The 17262-nt window shown below is 41.2% G+C and overlaps 2 protein-coding genes across 5 annotated transcripts in view; one reads left to right on the top strand and one right to left on the bottom strand.

The window, feature by feature from the left end:
* The window catches only part of RSBN1L (round spermatid basic protein 1 like), a 57852-nt gene extending 53001 nt beyond the window's left edge, over nt 1-4851 (top strand). For both annotated transcript variants that reach the window (XM_020789990.3, XM_020789989.3), the window contains one exon: nt 226-4851. In XM_020789990.3, the coding sequence (XP_020645649.3) occupies nt 226-870 (645 nt within the window). In that variant the 3' untranslated portion in view covers nt 871-4851. The remainder of the gene's footprint in view (nt 1-225) is intronic.
* An 8718-nt stretch (nt 4852-13569) lies between these two features.
* TMEM60 (transmembrane protein 60) lies at nt 13570-16727 on the bottom strand. Of its 3 annotated transcripts, none has more exons than XM_020790019.3 (2): nt 16586-16727; nt 13570-14210 (listed from the first exon to the last, which is right to left on the bottom strand). In XM_020790019.3, the coding sequence occupies exon 2, from the start codon at nt 14162-14164 to the stop codon at nt 13760-13762; it is 405 nt and encodes a 134-aa protein (XP_020645678.1). In that variant the 5' UTR covers nt 14165-14210; nt 16586-16727; the 3' UTR covers nt 13570-13759. The 3 variants fall into 3 exon arrangements, with proteins under 3 accessions (XP_020645678.1, XP_020645679.1, XP_020645680.1); XM_020790020.3 differs by having other exon boundaries at nt 13570-14232; nt 16586-16725; XM_020790021.3 differs by having other exon boundaries at nt 16532-16671.
* Between the last annotated feature and the right edge of the window lie 535 nt (nt 16728-17262).

The following is a 17262-nucleotide window of genomic DNA, read 5'->3' as shown; positions in this document are numbered from 1 at the left end:
TGGAGGATCTTCGCTAGACGCTGAGGTATTTCGCCCATTGGAATGCATTGAGCGGTTTTCAATGCGTTTCAGTTGGCTTTTTCATTTCGCTTGACGAGGATTTTGCTTAACAGCGATTTGAACGGAATGGATTATCCTCATCAAGCGAGGCACCACTGTATTAAGAATTTGATAGAGTTGCCATACTTAGACAATGTCCTTAACTTCCCTACTTTTTCCTTCTAGTGCGTCCAGTGGGTTGATGATGCAAAACTTAACCAGCTCCGAAGGGAAGGCATTCGATATGCCAGAATTCAGTTGTATGAGAATGATATTTATTTTATCCCAAGGAATGTTGTACATCAATTTAAGACTGTTTCAGCTGTGTGTAGTTTGGCTTGGCATGTTCGACTCAAGCTTTATCATTCAGAGGGAGAAAATCAAACCATTGGTGACAAAGACGCACCAACAAATCCTGCATCTTCTGTAATAGGACTTCAGATTGATAATATAATCCATACTGCAAACACAAATGCCACTGAAGACACCAAATTTGTAGACAGCATGCAGACTAAACTTGTGAAACAGGATTTTTCCGATACACTACATGAACCTGTGACATCTCTCCAAATTAAACAAGAACAGATTACTATTAATCTTCCTCAAAAGACAGTGATACCCAATGCTATGGAATATCGGGATATTAAAGCAAAGCTGGATCATGGTCAGTTGGCAGGATCTAAGTTTGAAATGGACTCTGAATTTGAAGCTGATGACAAAGACTTACAGGACAGCTTGTGCCCAGGAGGTTATGTGAACCTAGAGGACACAAGACAGAGCAGTTCAGCATATCCAAGTCTGCATGGCAAAGAAGATGACTTTTTGTGTTAAAGTTGTTGTATGTATGTTTTTAAATTCTTTATAAACATAATGATGTAATAATGTAAAGATGCTTAAATTTCGTGAGGCAGGTTTACCACTTGTCCTCACATCTGTTACAAAAAATAGTTTATGTAGCTTTGTAACATTCCTCAGTGCCTGTCCATAACTGTGAAAGTATCAAAGCACTTAGGGCCAGATGCACTGTAAACACTGCAGGTGTAACATAAAGAAGTCTTTAAATATGAGTTGTAGGTTTTAGAATAGAGCTGACATTTAACATATATTTTTTGTAAGATAAGCCAGAATTCTTTTTGACAATTCCAGGCTTTTCCATAGAGCTTATTTATACTGATTTTTTTTCTTTTAAATGTGTCAGCACTGTAGTGTAAATAGCTTTTTTAAAAAAACAAATCTTTTTAGTGTGATTTATATTGAAATGTGAGCCACCTAATAAAAGGTTCATAATAAGAATAGTGGGTTTTATTTTTGGGTTCCTTAAAAGTCATAAGTTCATTTTTAATGCAAAAAGGCAAAAAATATCTTGTGGGGGGGAAAGTTAATATTCTTATGACATAATAAAATGCTTGGCTGCGTTATTATGTTGTTATGTGCTGTTAAGTTGCTTTCAACTTATGGTGATGTTACAAATCAGTGATCTCCAAAAGGCGCTTTCATTAATAGCCCCACCCAGGTTTTACACACTCAAGACTGTGGCTTTCTTTATTGAGTAAATCCATCTCATATTTGGTCTTCCTCTTTTCCTACTGTCTTCCACTTTTCCTAGCATTACTGTCTTTTAGTGTTGCCTTATGATATTTCCAAAGTATAATAAGCTTAGTTTAGTCATTTTATTGACATTTGACACAATCTTCTGTTTACTTTTCACAAAATATCACTTTTCAGGTGAATTGGAAAAAGTTGTTCTTGTGGCTAAACATGTAGTAAAACTCTTTTTCTGCTTGCATTGACTTTGCTCATAATGCTTGTGCCATGATAAATGAGACTGGCAATTATCAGTTATAGGGTGTTTTTTTTAAAAAAATAAATCACCTCGTATGTGTGCTAAATCTGGGGAGCCTTTTCCTGTCCATGTAACCTGTGAGAATATCTCACTGGCACATATAGTTTGTTGTGACTCGAGTCCAATTATTTTCAAAATGACATACTTTGTGCTTATGTTAAGCAGATCTAGCTCATGGAGTACATAATGCCTTGCTTTATAGCTTTTCCCTAACTCAGATCCTCCAGGTGTTTAGGGCTATCTGTCAGCTTTGGACATCATGGCAGGTCAGGATGCTGGGAGTAATAGGCTTGACACACCTGGAAGGTGTCGTGCTGGGGATGTCTGCACAGTTATTTTGTTGCCCTGCATGAGAACTGGAAAACCTGTTTCTGTCCAGATGCTGATGACCTATTACTCCTATCATCCCTCACTGCTACAGATTCCTTGGTCTGGTGCTATACAGAGAGAACTGACAAGCAGTAAGATAAAGTTTTAAAAATAACAAAAACATTATGATGCTGTAGAAAAAATATTTCTAATCACTGGATATATTTTAAAGCTTTGTTTTGCATCCTGAAACCTCTGTGTCAGTGAAGAAAACAAATAGGAATCCAAGGATGAGGGGCAGCTGGAGTGGCCCACGTGGTATATCATGGAACCCAAACAGGTTTGGTTTTTAATGGTTGGATTCACACTCAGTCGTACTTAGAAATAAATGGAGTTGCATTAGTCATGACTAATTGATTTCATCAGGCTTCTCAAAGTATAAGTAAATCCAGATCCACCCTATAGTTTCCTGCCTACACCAACATGCATAGTTTTGGACTTTTCATTATGGAGCCCAGAGGTCATGAAGGCCAGAAGTACAGTCAGAAGTATACTCTTGGAACTTTGAAGAGAAGCAAAATTTGATGCAGTAATTACCATATGCTTTTAACAATTTGGAAACTAAACCTGCTAGAAGCACTCCCTCCCCCAACTGAATGCAAGAGTCAGAAGCTTTGTGTAGAAGGGCATAATTGGCCATTATGCCCGTGATGCCAAGTCAAATAGTTTATTTGCAGCACATAGATCTTGAGATGGCTTCCTTGACAGATGTTGTCTTATTGAAGTTGGCCAGCCTCTGGGAAAGCATCGCCACTGCTGCTGGAGCTGCTAGCTTCATAGGGTTTAAAACAAGTGAACATACACATTGGCCAGCCACATTGTACTGTAACTCTAATGTTAACACAAAACTGATGGTCTTAATATTAAATGTTTCAGAGTTTGTTAATAAATAGAAATAAACACAAACTATCATGCTGCCCTTTCAGTTTTAGCAATATAACTCTACAGACTAAATGATGTTAAGATAAAATATGATGTAACCAATGTCTCTTAATACAAACTAGACTTTTCTGTACAGTAGAGAGAAGGGGAATGGACTGAAGATCAATAGGAGTGCACCTACTTTGCATGCAGAAAGTCCCAGTTTCCATCCTTAGCTTCTCCAAGTGAGCTAGGAAATACTTTATTGCAAATTTTTTGAGTGTTTGTTACACTGAGATAAATTGACCAATTATTTGCTTTGGTATAAATGCACCATCCATTATAGCCTTTGATGTATTATGCCACTTCACAATGCAAACAGGGAAGTCAGTGTTGGTGAGGTATTTTAAATATACATTTTTTAATCTAAGGAAAGCTACCTGAATGAAATGAAGAGTTCTTCCTTAGTGTTAATATCCTAGCATTTTTGTTCAGAGAGGTGTTGACCCATGAGAGCACTAAATTGTGTAGTTTTCACCTGTAGTATGAAGGGCAATCCTAGAAGCATTATCCAAGATAAAATAATTTTTGGTAGAGATGTTAAAGAGGATTTGCAATCAGTAGTGTCATAGCCTCTCAGCATTGTTAATGCCTATAAAACTTTACTACTTTATTTGTATTCCATATAGAGCTTAATAAATGTCCTAACAATGACAGGATTCTTCTTGAATCCCTAAGAAACTGCTTTTGTGTGGACCTTTTGCACTTCATGAAGTGACTGGGAAGTCTTTCAGTAGCTTATCAGCTCATGGGGCTGGAAACACTATGACCATTTTAAAGTACTGTGACCTGTACTTTAAGCTTCCAGGTTTAAGCTGAACTGAGCTGTCACTTGTGTTTTTCATTTCCATCTTTTATTTGCTTCTGGAATTATGCTCGACCCTACCTTTCAGCTTGCTATAATACTTACCAAGCTCGTATGTTGGAGGACTGAGCATGAAGTAAGGAGAGGACATCCATGATGTGTATTTTGAGCCCCTTGTTCCCCTTTCCTTAGCTTGTCCTTAGCTATCAAGTGGAAATTATTTCAGGCTCTTTATTTTGCTTCTTTCCAACTAATATTTCTAGCCATTGGCATTTTACTCTGTATGCCTTCCCATCTCCGTTTAAAATTCATCCCTTCATAGGATAATTATTAGAACGTATATATGGGCTCACCTACGTAAGTTAAACGTCTTTGGAGCTGTAACAGTGAGACACTCTTTTTCTTTTCTTTTTTAACCATTTTATAGTATCCAGTCAGTTAAGCCACGAACAAAGTTTCTGTGATCTACTCCTTTCATGTGAATAGCAATATTGTGTGAGCTATGCACTTGACAATGTTTATACTGTATAATTATATTTCATCTACATTTGGTCCCCAAAAATCTTCCGGGCATAATCACAGAAAACATTTTAACTCAGGGTGTATATGTGCATCAATATAAAATTTAAACAATGATCCAGACTGTAATCCTATGTATGCTTAACTCTTAAATCCCAGTTAGCATACTGGGTAAATCTGAGTAAATCTAAGGAGGGATAATGACCATGACCAGTTCTTACAAATAGGAACATTATAATTTTACCTTATTGATTTCAGCCATGCTTCTTTAGCGCTACTGTAGTAAGGGACAACTGTTGGCAAATCTAGTTGGTACACCATCAAAACAAATAAAATAACAAATGGCCTAATGTAACCGACTGTGTTTTCTTGATTTCAGTACATGTGCCTATTAGACTCTTGCTCTAATCTTATATTTAATCTTTTGATTCTTAGCATTAATATCAAGGGCTAATTTTACTTCTCTCTTTTTAAAGACTGTTTCAAGGTTTGTAGTTCTATTTAATGTTTATTTTGTGATTCTATTTAAATTGTGGTTTTTTGCTTTTTATGTGCAAAAATCAGATATAGATTTTGACACTCTTGCCTGACTTAAAGTGCTCTAACCATGTGTAGTGGCACAGAATTTACTGGGGGGGCACACCACTTCTTACTTCCTGATCCTCATAATTTATATACAGTGGTGCCTCACATTACGAGCGCTCCGTTTTACGATGAAATCGTTTACGTTGAAGGTTTTGCGATCACAAAAGCAATTGCAAAACGATGTTTCCTATGGGGGAATTTCGCTTTGCGATGATCAGTTCCCTGCTTTGGGAACTGATCCTCGCAAAGCGATGATTTTTGGCCAGCTGATTGGTGGTTTCAAAATGGCCGCCGGGTAAAAAACATGGCTCCCTGCTCTTTTCTGGGACGGATTCCTCGCTGCACAGGCAGCGAAAATGGCTGCACTATGGAGGATCTTTGCTGGACAGTGAGTTTCAAGCCCCTAGGAACGCATTAATCGGGTTTTAATGCGTTTCTATGGGCTTTTTAATTTCGCATTACATTTTCGTTCTACGGTGATTTCGCTGTAACGAATTAACGTCGTAATGCGAGGCACCACTGTATGAGGAAGGAAATGATAGTAGCAGTACTTCACTTGTCATCTGTGTAATTCTCTAGGCAATTCTTCATTAGCTTTCTCTGATCACACCAGGCTTAGCCAATTTATTCTTCTGGCCATTAAATGTCCCATCTCATGTGTGGTTTTCCTTCTGAATAAAGTGCATTTTTGTGCCTCTTCATTGATGAGACCAAGGGGGAAAGGACTCCATCCTGTTAACTCGAGAGTTACTTGTGAGTAGTGTTTCTTTTCAAGTTCTGTAGGGGCTATACTCAGTATATTGGAACCGTATTCACTTTTTGCTACATACTATCAATAGATTTACCAACCTCTTTTCCATATAGTCCACGATCTATCTGGAGTTGGTCACAGTGATTGACCTCCCACCAGCATCTCACCTGACCAATTTGCTGCATTTTAAAAATCTAAAGTGGATGCCATCCACTGGGATCTTACTCCCTCTTTGAAAACAGTAGATTAAGCAGAGACGTCCAGTGCTCCGCCTTGCCTGATGAAATGTAATCATTTTCTGCCTGTGATGTCAGATATTGTAGACGAAGTGCTTGATTTGCTGTCGTGCCACCACCACCTCCCTTGACCCTTGCCCGGCCTGGCTAATCAAGGCAGCCAGCTGTAACAACTGAATGGGCCACTGCGATAATTAATGGGTCTCTCTTGGAGGGTAAGGTTCCCCTTGCTCTCAAGGAGATGCTCATTACGCCCATTAGGAAAAACCAAGTTTGGTGGTGGATGACATTGGCTTCAGGCTGCACTGCGGCATGGAAATGTTGAGGGAGGACGACGGGCGAAATGTTTCTTTGTCCTCCTTGATATCTCAACCGCCTTTGATACTGTCAACCACGTTATCCTCCTGGGGAGGCTCTCTGAATTGGGAATTGGTGGTTTGGTGCTTGCCTGGCTCCGATCCTTCCTGGAGGACCATCCTCAGAGAGTACAGTTTGGGGAGAGTGTATCAGCCCTGTGGAGTTTCAGCTGTGGGGTTCCACAGGGCTCGATTATCTCCTCAATACTGTTTAATATCTACATGAGGCCACAGGGTGGGCTCATTAGGGGGTTTGGGGATTCATATCATCAGTACGCTGATGATACCCAGCTCTACATCTTTTTTCCAACAACAGCGGATGCCATTTCATCCCTCCGGCGCTGCCTGGAGGCTGTACAGTGGGGTCTCGACTTACGAACGACCCGACTTGCGAACAATTCGAGTTACGTACCTGCCCTATAGGGAAAGTAAGGACTCGACATGTGAACTTCCCTCGAGTTACGAACAGGGAAAAAAGTCCCCCCTCCCTCCCCTTAGAGGCTTCTGGAGGAGGGAAAAGGGTCAGAAACTTAAAAATAAACACTGTACTGTTAAATAAAGTCACTTACCAGGCCTTGGTAGCCCCCAAACCACAGGAAAAAGAGCAGGAAAGAGCTAAAAGCCGACACCCAGAAAGAGCCTGGCAGCCATTTTGTGGTTTTCCCCCGCTCCTCTCCCCGCCTAACAGCTGATCGTCTGGCTCTGAGCAGGCTTCCGGAGGCTTGCTCAGCACCTAAAAAGCTTGCCTGAGTGCCTTTGTGCTGAAAAAATCAGCACAACATGCTTTAAAACATTATTTAAAATTGGCTTCGTTTAAAAAAAAAAAAGAGTTCTAAAGTGCTGCCTTTAGTGTTCCCTGCCTTCCCTGAACCTAAGGGGAAAAAAAGAAAGAAAATATCCCCCCCCCCCTAGTGGCAGAAGGCAGAATAGCAGCTTCCCATTAGTTTCTATGGACAGAAAAGAGCAGATACGGATTAAATGGTTTTCAATGCGTTCCTATGGGAAATGCAGATTCGACTTAAGAACTTTTCGACTTGAGAACCACCTTCCAATACGGATTAAGTTCTTAAGTCGAGACCCCACTGTACTACAATAGATGCAGGAGAATGGACTGGGGCTGAACCCAGACAAGATGGAGGTCCTGAGGGTGGGTGGTCCCACCATTGGTGGTTTGGAAAGCTCCCTCTTTTGGGGGAGTAAACCTCACAATGAAGAGTGAGGTTCACAGCTTGGGGGTCCATCTGGATTTGGTGTTTACCATGGAAACCCAGGTGACATCAGTGGTCCGTTCTACCTATTTCCTTCTCTGGTGGATTGCTGAGCTGCGTCCCTATCTTGATGTCGGGGTGCTCACTACTCTAGTCCATGTGCTTATAGTCTTGAGATTAGACACTACTGTAATAAGCTCTATGTAGGGCTACCTTTGAAAATGATGCGGAAACTTCAAATGGTGCAGAACGCTGCGACCAGATTTCTCACTGGGGTGAGAAAATATCAGCATATTTACCCCTTTAGCTGCCCGTTCATTTCTGCATTGAGTTCAAAGTGTTAATGATGACATATAAAGCCCTAAATGGTTTAGGACCTCAAAATCTTGCGGAACACCTCCTCCCACCTAGATCTACCTGAGTAATTTGTTCTAGCCAGGATGGGTGGCCGAGGGGCCTAATGACGAGGGAGACCCAGAAAGAAAGAATAAGAAATCGGGCCATCTCGGCAGTGGCCCCTCACCTCTGGAACAGTCTGCCCACAGAGATCTGCCTGGCTCCCTCGCTGGGTGAGGGAGCAAACTTATGACCTGGCTCTTTAGGCAGGCTTTCCCTCCTGTCATCAACTAATTATTCTTTGCCATCTTGACTTATATTATTAATGTTGTCTTTATTTTAATATATTGCTTTTATTTTTATGTCTTATTGTTAGCTGCCCAGAGTAGACTTTGGTCTAGATGGGCAGGGTATAAATCAAATAAATAATTTAATTGAGAATCTGTTCAAAATAGAATGGAAAATAACATTACTGGATAGATTTGATTTGTTAAATATTGAAGGAATAATTCAGTAGAAACTGGCCAGAGTCCTATTTATTATGCTTACTGACACAATGCTAACAGCATAACTGTCAGCAGCAAGTTGCCATAAATAAAGAAGTTGGTGTAGGCATTTCTTATTGCACACCAGTTGCATGACTTGGTAGGAAATGCCTACTCTATTAAACTTGTAGCTGTTCACTGCAGAAAGTTACGATACTAACGTTATGTCAGAAGAAATATACAATAGAATTCCAGCCCTTCAATGACATCTTCACCATCAAAAGAAGCTCACAGCAGACTTCTACACTGCATCATATTGTCCCAACTAGGAATTCAGTGGCGGGAGCTGAAATGCTGACATGGTAGATAGGGTCGATCAAATCAAATTTCATCTCTACCTGGGAAAATGGCATAGCTCAGACTGTAAACCTTGAAATGCTTTATTAATCTTGCTGGAAAGACAGTAGCTTTATTTAAAACAACTGTTTAGATAAATGTAAATCAAGGATGGGGAACATGTGTTCCTCTAGATCAGTGGTTAGGGGACGGGTAAATTACCTCAAATGGGGTAAAAATGAAAGTCCTGGGGGTAATGGGGATGGTCGCTGCAGGCATTTTACCCCCAGGCATTTTATTTCTGACAATGATTTGTGTAGGTGGGCATTCCATCGCGGGGAGAGCGAGCCCTGGCGAGGAACTGCACAGGGCACCTGCCTGTCCTCCTCACCTCCAAAGTGTGTGGGGGGGAGGGCAGTGGACCAGGCCAGCTGGAGTCTTTGCCCGGTGGAGCCCTAGCCGGTGCTCTCCTTCCTGCCTGCGCCCACCTGCTCAGTGCACTGGCAAGGAGGCTCCCTTCCCACCCCGCCTCCCCTGAGCTCATGGCCAGTGGACCTGCTGGCCCTGCAGTGCCCGCCTCCCCTCTCCAAGTACGTGCTTTCCTAGCGGTGTGGCAGCTCCAGACTGGCTGCCTGGACGATGGCCACAGGTCCCGGGCGAGCGCAGGAGGGGCAGGGGTTGGCCGTGGACAGCAAGAGCCGGGGGGTGGGGTAATGTCAACGTAAATAAATTTTATGGGGGGTAAAAAGTTAAAAAGTTCCCTGACCCCTGCTCCAGATCAGTCATTCTCAATGGGGGGTGATATGCCATAGACTGGAAACAATTCTTCACACACACTCTTACAAGGTTTGTTATGTAACTTACACAACCCTGATTGAGCCTGTATTTCATAATGTGTTTATGGCTGTGACAAAAAGAAAGATTGAAAATGGCGGCTCTAGATGCTGGAGTGTTAAATGGTCATCCACTGCAGCTACCGTATAGTATAGCCAATGCTGGGGGACTGTAAGTTGTAGTCTGGAGGGCTGTGTGGTCCCCACTCCTGGTCTTTTCTTGATAATAGTTACAGAATAGAAAATATAACTAAATCTCTCAACTTTGCCTTAGAAGAAAAGCCTGAAGAGAGGGGAGAGGGTACTACAAGTACTACAAAGACAAACTGAACTGGAAAGATTTTCCCTCTGTGCAAGTTTTACAGTGCTTAATCTAAAGTGGTAACGAGGTCTCAGACATCTGTGATTTCACACTACTGTATCTGGAAAGTGGTAAATGTGAACTCATTTCTTTGATGTTTGCTCCTGAGAACACAGCTTGCAGGTAACATTTGTAATATTTTCCTTTGACAGGGTTTATTCTTTTATCATTCTGGCAACATTTTAACTGGATGGTATATAAATGTTTAAAATGAATCTGCTGGTCTTTTATTTTCCCAATTTCATACATATACCCAACAACTAGTTTTCACTACACCTTTGTTTACTGCTTTTTTAAGTCTAAGGTTTATTTGCTCAATCAGTTGAAAATAGTATAGCTACAAAATTTTACAGTCATGTGAAAAAGAAAGTACAGTGGTGCCCCGCAAGACGATGTTAATTCATTCCATTGAAATCGCTGTTTTGCGAAAACATCTTGCAAAAAGTGTTTCCCCATGGAATGCATTGAAATCCGTTTAATGCGTTCCAATGGGGAAAAATCGTTGTCCAGTGAAAATCGGCCATAGGGAAGCCATTTTGCTAAGCGCTGATCAGCTGTAAAATCGCTCTTGCGAAAAACAGAAGTGCCGAACCCCTGTAAAAATCATCGCCTTGCGAAAAATGGTCTGCGAAGCACAGAACAAGTCATTGTCCAGCGAAATCCCCCATAGGAAAAGCCATTTTGCGAATCGCTATAGTGATCGCAAAAAGTCATCGTCCTCCGGATTACCTGTTTTGCGGGGTAATCGTCTAGTGGGGCCCCACTGTACACCCTCTTGAAAAGCTATGTTTTATACATATCAGGGCATAATAAAAATCATTTGGTCCTTAGAACGTCTGAAAATTAGGATAGATGAAGAAACAACATATGACATATTACACCCTGCCATGATTTAACAAAAAGGCAAAATGGAGAAACCATGTGTGAAAAATTAAGTATAACTTATGATGCAATAGCTTGTAGAACCACCTTTAGCAGCAGTAACTTGAAATTATAATTTCTCAATGACTTTATTAGTCTCTCACGTTGTGGAGGAATATTGAGCCACTCGTCTTTACAATGTTGCTTCATTTTATTAAGGTTGTGGGTAGAGATGGGGCCAAGACTGTTTACTCACGTCTCCAGTGGTGGTGACAACCTCACTCATCCTTCCAACCCAGAGCCCCACTCTCTTCCTGCTCGGCTAGCCACTAGGCAAAGGGAGGGAGGACGAGTCTCCCTGCACAGCTGCTGAGTGGCCAGCCGAATGGGGAGAGAGTGGCGTTCCAGGAGTGATTGGAAGGATAAGCAAGGCCGCCAGCAGTAGATGTGTGAGTGGGCCTTTGTTAATTCCAGCTGAGTGGGGATATTCGTATAGAAATACGAATACCCCATCTCTAGTTGTGGGCACAGCTCTCCTCAGGTCTCGCCACAGCATTTCAATTGGGTTGAGGTCTGGACTTTGGGCCATTGCAACACCTTGATTCTTTTCTTTTTCAGCCATTCTGTTGTAGATTCGCTGGTGTGGTTGAGATCATTGGCCTGTTACATGACCCAGTTTCAGCCAAGCTTGAACTGTCAGACAGATGGCCTCACATTCATCTCTAGAATACTTTGGTGTATAGAGGAGTTCATACTTGACTCAATGACTACAAGGTGTCCAGGACTTGGGCAGAAAGACAAGCCTAAATCATCACCACTCCACCACTGTGCCTGACAGTTAGTATGAGGTATCTGTGCCAATATGCTGCATTTGGTTTTTGTCAAACGAGGTGCATTATGGCCAAACATCTCCATATCTTCTTTTAAGAGAGAAGAGGCTTTCTCCTGGCAACCCTTCCAAACAAATCATACTTGTTTACTTTTCTGCTAATTGTATTGTCATGAACTTGGAACATTTCACATGCTAACTGAGGCATGTAAAGTCTAAGATGTAACCCTTCATATTTTGTAGTTTCTCTGAGCATTGCACCATCTGACCTTTAGGTGAATTTGCTTGAACATCAATTTCTGGGAAGATCGGCAACTATCCTCACTGTTTCCCACTTGTGAATCATCTTCCTCACTGTAGAATGACAGACTTTAAAGGGTTTGTAAATGACCTTATAATCCTTCCCAGATGGATGGGCAGCAAAAATTGCTTCTCTATGATCATTGCTGATGTTTTTCCTCCCTGGCATTGTGTTAACACACACCCACATGCTCCAGATCAGCGAACTGCTAAAACTTTGGCTTTGATAGAGAGGGTCACAATTGCTGATGATCAATTTATTCAAGGGCATTTGGTTAGCAGCACCTAGCTGCTACTTAAGCCTCTTAATTCCTATGGAAGCAGTAAGGGCGTAGTTTGTTTTTCACACATGGCCACTCCATTTTGGCTTTATTTTTGTAAAATAATAATAACACTGTGTAATATGTCATGTGTTATTGTTCATCCAAGGTTATATTTACCTAATTTTCAGATCTGCTAAGGTCTAGATGAGATTTATTATGTTCTGATATGTAAAATCTTAGAACTCAATGAATGTATGTACTTTCTTTTTCACATGACTTTATATTTGGCCTTCGTTTCTACGCTCCTGATCCCTGAACATGCTAACTTTTGTAAAGCCCTGTTGGTGCTGTAACAAAACTTAGTTCTTTTCAATCACTTCATTGAAAATGATAAATAGGAGTGTGCTGTTTTGTTTTTTTGGATTGCAGTTCACAGAATTCTTGGGTAATTTACTGGCACCATTGGCTTCTCCAGCCTTTACTTCATATTGCTGATTTGCCAAAAGAGAGAGAGAGAGAGAGAGCAAGAAAACTACTCAGTACTTCCTAGGAATCAGTTCTTTGGAAGATATCCTCTATAGCAGTGGTTCTTAACCTTGGGTTACTCAGGTGTTTTTGAACTGCAACTCCCAGAAATCCCAGCCAGCACAGCTTGTGGTGAAGGCTTCTGGGAGTTTCAGTCCAAAAACACCTGAGTAACCCAGGGTTAAGAACCACTGCTCTATAGTGCCTCATAGGCAGGGAGACTATGACTCCCAAGAAACACTAAGGCAGTTAAAAAAAACCCACCACCACCACCACAACAATCCCACCCCAGATCCACAACAGAAAGTGAAAGGTAGAAAAGCTAATGTGCAAGAAAAAACAGAAGACGTTTTGAAGAATTCTAGGATTACAGTTAAGAACACAGGAGAGACACACCTCTAATAAGTAAACAACTGTCCCAAGCAATACTATACACAAGAAGTGGCCAGCTGGGAGCTCACAAGCACAGTTTAATCTTCAAAGCAATTTTATGGGCATCTCCCTGGCTCTATAAAATTGTTGATGAAGGTGCTGTAGACAGGATATCAACCACTTCATTTGTAAAAAAGGGGAAAACACAATGAAGTTCTGTGACAGACTGCACACTTTCATGCAACATCTTTCCAAATTTTACCTATTTTGCTCTAGCTATATCTAAGTGTATCTGCCCTTCAATGATGTTCTTTCTGTTACTACTGTTACAGAGCTCAATTATACCATGTAAGGAACTTGTGTGTCAAAATACATTTCCACCCCCTGTTGACTCTTTGAAAGACATGTATGTTCCACATGACCTAAACATCAAAAAAAGCATAGAAAATAAGTTTTATTTACAATATTTACATGAGGGCCAGACAGATATGCTTCACACACTGAAGCACTAAGTCCAGCAGCATAAACATCAACGTAAGTCTGTATCAGTAGTTCTTTTATATGCAGTAAACGTATAGCAAGCTCAGGAATGTGATGTTAATTGCCAAAACGCAGTTTATAGAAAATTAGTCCCTTTGTCCACAGAAGATGTTGTATCCAAGTTCGATCATCCCTCCAACGAGCAAAGCCCAAAGGGGAATAAAGACATAAGCTAGCTTTATTACAGCAACTTGCTCCAATTTTGCACAGAGAGCGAGGCAGAAGGCCAGCTTAAGCAGCATTGCTGCAAGGTACCAGGCTTTCTTCTTGAGATTGAGCGAGCCATTACGAGGGTCAAAGCCAGACTTACAACGACGAGCCATTTTTACAATTATCATGCCTATAAGAATGGTATCAAATATCCAAACTGGGATAAATATTAGAAACCAGTTCCATGGTGCTTTTTCATCCAGTTTCAACACCAGCATGATCAGAAATAGTAAGGTGAAGAGCCATGTGAGCAGTACTCTCTGCGCCAAGGACATTCTCATTTAAACAGCCTTAGGAGGTGGTTGGTAAGAGTAGAAAAGTTGCGTCCTAAAAATAGAGGGAATAAGATCTGTAAAAGATATAGTATTAAATTACATTATGCGCTCAGTTTTTAAAAAATGAGTCTTTAAAGTTGACATACAGTATTCACAATGGTAAGTTTAACAAATTTGGGGTTAATAGTTTTGGAAGAATGTCCTAACCACCTTGCTGAAACATAGCACCAATGTGGAACTGCAGCCTAAATGCATTTTTACTCACTTAGGACTGTAGCCTAAACGTGCTGTACCTCCCATAAATTATATTTTGGCACATAATAACAATAAATTTCTTAACTGCATGTTAATGCTATATTAAAACAGTTTATCTAAAATATTTGTTGCTTTCCTACTCCACTAAAGTATAATAGAAAGACATTATTGGAAACATTACAGAATAAAAACCCTCCTTAAAAACAGATTTTTAAAAATTCTCTAAAGCTTACCACAACACAGAATGGATAAAAATCAATAATGAAAAAACAACATTTAAACTTTAAACATTTAAATTGGACTTTCTTGATTTTTTTAAACTATTAAAACAGTTTTTGCTTTTAAAAACATTTTCTTACATATCTGCAGAAGTAATTTAGCTGGTTTCCAAAATAACAGGTTTTTAAAATGTACAGTAGAGATATTCTTAAAAAATACGAAGCAAGTGTGCACTTTTGGAGAAAGAAATCACATGGTTTATTTATTTAAAATATTTTTACCCCACCTTGTTCCTTAAAGAGGACCCAAGGCAGCTTACCTCATTAAAAGATAATATTTAAAAGTTAAAAATAGTAAGTATACAAATATTTTTTAAAAAATCAAACAAATACCACCCTAAAAAAAACGGGAACAACATCAATACCATAACACACGCAAAGCAACAAGGCAGAACAATCCATTTAAAAACCACCTCAGGTAGCCAGTCACTGAGGGAAGGCTTGCCTGAAGAGAAAGGTCTTTGCCTGCCTGCGGAAGGACAGCAAAGAAGGAGTCAGCCTGGCCTCCTATGGGAGGGAGTTCCAGAGTCTGAGAGCAGTGATGGAGAAGGCCCTCTCCTGTGTCCCTACCAAAAAAGTCCAGTTTAATCCATGATTGAATTCAAACCCATCCTGATATAACCACAGCTCAACAATCTCCCACCATTCCCCATATCTGGTTAATAATAAAAGGTGCTGGCAGCCATCACAAAATCAGAAGATTCCCCATTTTGCTTCCTCTTCACAAATGTCTTCCTAAATGAAATCAGATAAGGCATTTCCTCCCACAGTGCTGTAGTATCCATGCATCATAAAACAGGTAGAATCAATGGCATCACAGACAATATTTATAGCAAAATATCCCATTCAGGTGGTTTCTTTTTACAGACACATATAATGGCATACAAGAAAGCATCTGCAATTCTGCCGTCATGTTAGCTACTGTCTTACTATTTCCTGTTATTCTTATAACACATAATGGAAAATTTGGAAATTCATTGCTACCATGTGACATCATGAAATCTTAAGCATTTTGGGAGTACAAGAATGAAGCGCTGGGCTTCACAAATGTCATCTACATTGCCATTGTAGGAAGAACCATGGTAGATGACAGGTGACAAAAAGATTTAAATGACTGAGGTGTACTTATAGAGTACTTGTCCAACTGTTTGTAGACTATTTTATGCAACACAGACTGGAAACAGTAAAAACCAGGCCAAAGTGCTGACGTAAAATAACAGACACCGTGAGACAAAAGGGGCCATTAGTTCCATTTTCTATTTTAGGAAGGTTTTGGAAGGATAAATAGGTTGGTCTGTCTATAGTGTTTAGCCTGCCGGAAGACATGGGACAAAGCCATTTTAATGATTGTTTAACAGCTTTTTGTGTTACTGTTCAAATTTACACCTTCTTGAGCTCCACAGTGCAAAGACCGGCTCATAAATATTCCAAACAAAACATACAAGAGATGTTTTGAGGGCGCTCCAAGCCTCTTAAATCGTGCCCTGTCTCCCCCACAAAAATACTCGAGACCTACAAAAGCGGGGCATCTACCCCACTTTTTAAAAAGATACGCCTGCGACAGCAGCGTGACAAAAAGATTTAGTATTTATTATTTTAGGAAGGAGATTACGAGATGGAGAAAGCTTCCTTTTTCCCTACTGCATGCCAGGCCGCCTTGAAGGCAGCGACTAGCGGCTGAATCCCCCAAACCAGAAAGGCTTTCCCCCTCTCCCTTCCCTCCAGCGCTTTATTTAACGACTTCAGAGCTGCTCCTTCGCCGCCGCCATTCCCCCCACCCACCCTTTGAGTGGTTTCGACCACAGCAAAGCTGAGGAGAGAGAAATCTATTGGGGCGTACCAATGGTGAGGAAGAGGAGGAAAGCCCACGGTCACCGGGTCTACTCTTACTCACCCTCGCCAGGAATAATTCGCCTCAGGACCCTGCTTGTAGATTACCCACCGGCCGAGCTTCTAGCGGCCACCGCTGCCCTAAGAGGGACCCCCTCCCTGACGTGAGGATTCAGCTCATCCCAACGCTGCGTTGAAGGCCTCCGCTTAATCCGCGAGATGGCGAAACCGAACCGAACGTCTACGCTTCCCCGATAGGCCGGTCCCCTGACCCGCTGACCAAAGAGGTGTCAAACCCGGGGGGAAGCGATCACTGGCTCCGGGAGCTGCCTGTTACGAGTTGTGCCACGCCTACTGGGCTGTATCGCACTAAATCCCGCCCCCGGTAAATATAGCCGTCCCTTCCTGCAGGGAGCTCGGTTTCACAATGGAATGATTGAGGTTGGGGTGGCTTTTTTCCCTCCTCTATCCTTTCCAAAGCCAGCTCTCCATGATATTTTGGACTGCAATCCTCTGGATCCTTGATCATTGACTGAACTGATTGGGGTTGATGGGACTTGAAGTCTATAATCCGGAGAGCTTTTTTTTTGTCTTTTCATTCGTAAAGACAGATGCCTATCAGAGTCGTTCTAAGGATATTAGCGGCTGCCAATCATGTTTAGGTAGTGAATCTTCCCTTTTCATCACTGGGTAAATTGCTCCCTCAATCAAACGTTTCATTCCAACCTTCTCAAGATTTCC

Source organism: Pogona vitticeps, chromosome 5, assembly GCF_051106095.1.
Source record: "Pogona vitticeps strain Pit_001003342236 chromosome 5, PviZW2.1, whole genome shotgun sequence".
Lineage (NCBI taxonomy): Eukaryota > Metazoa > Chordata > Lepidosauria > Squamata > Agamidae > Pogona > Pogona vitticeps.
The sequence above is the reverse complement of the archived record's forward strand: the minus strand, read 5'-3'. Positions and strand labels throughout refer to the sequence as shown.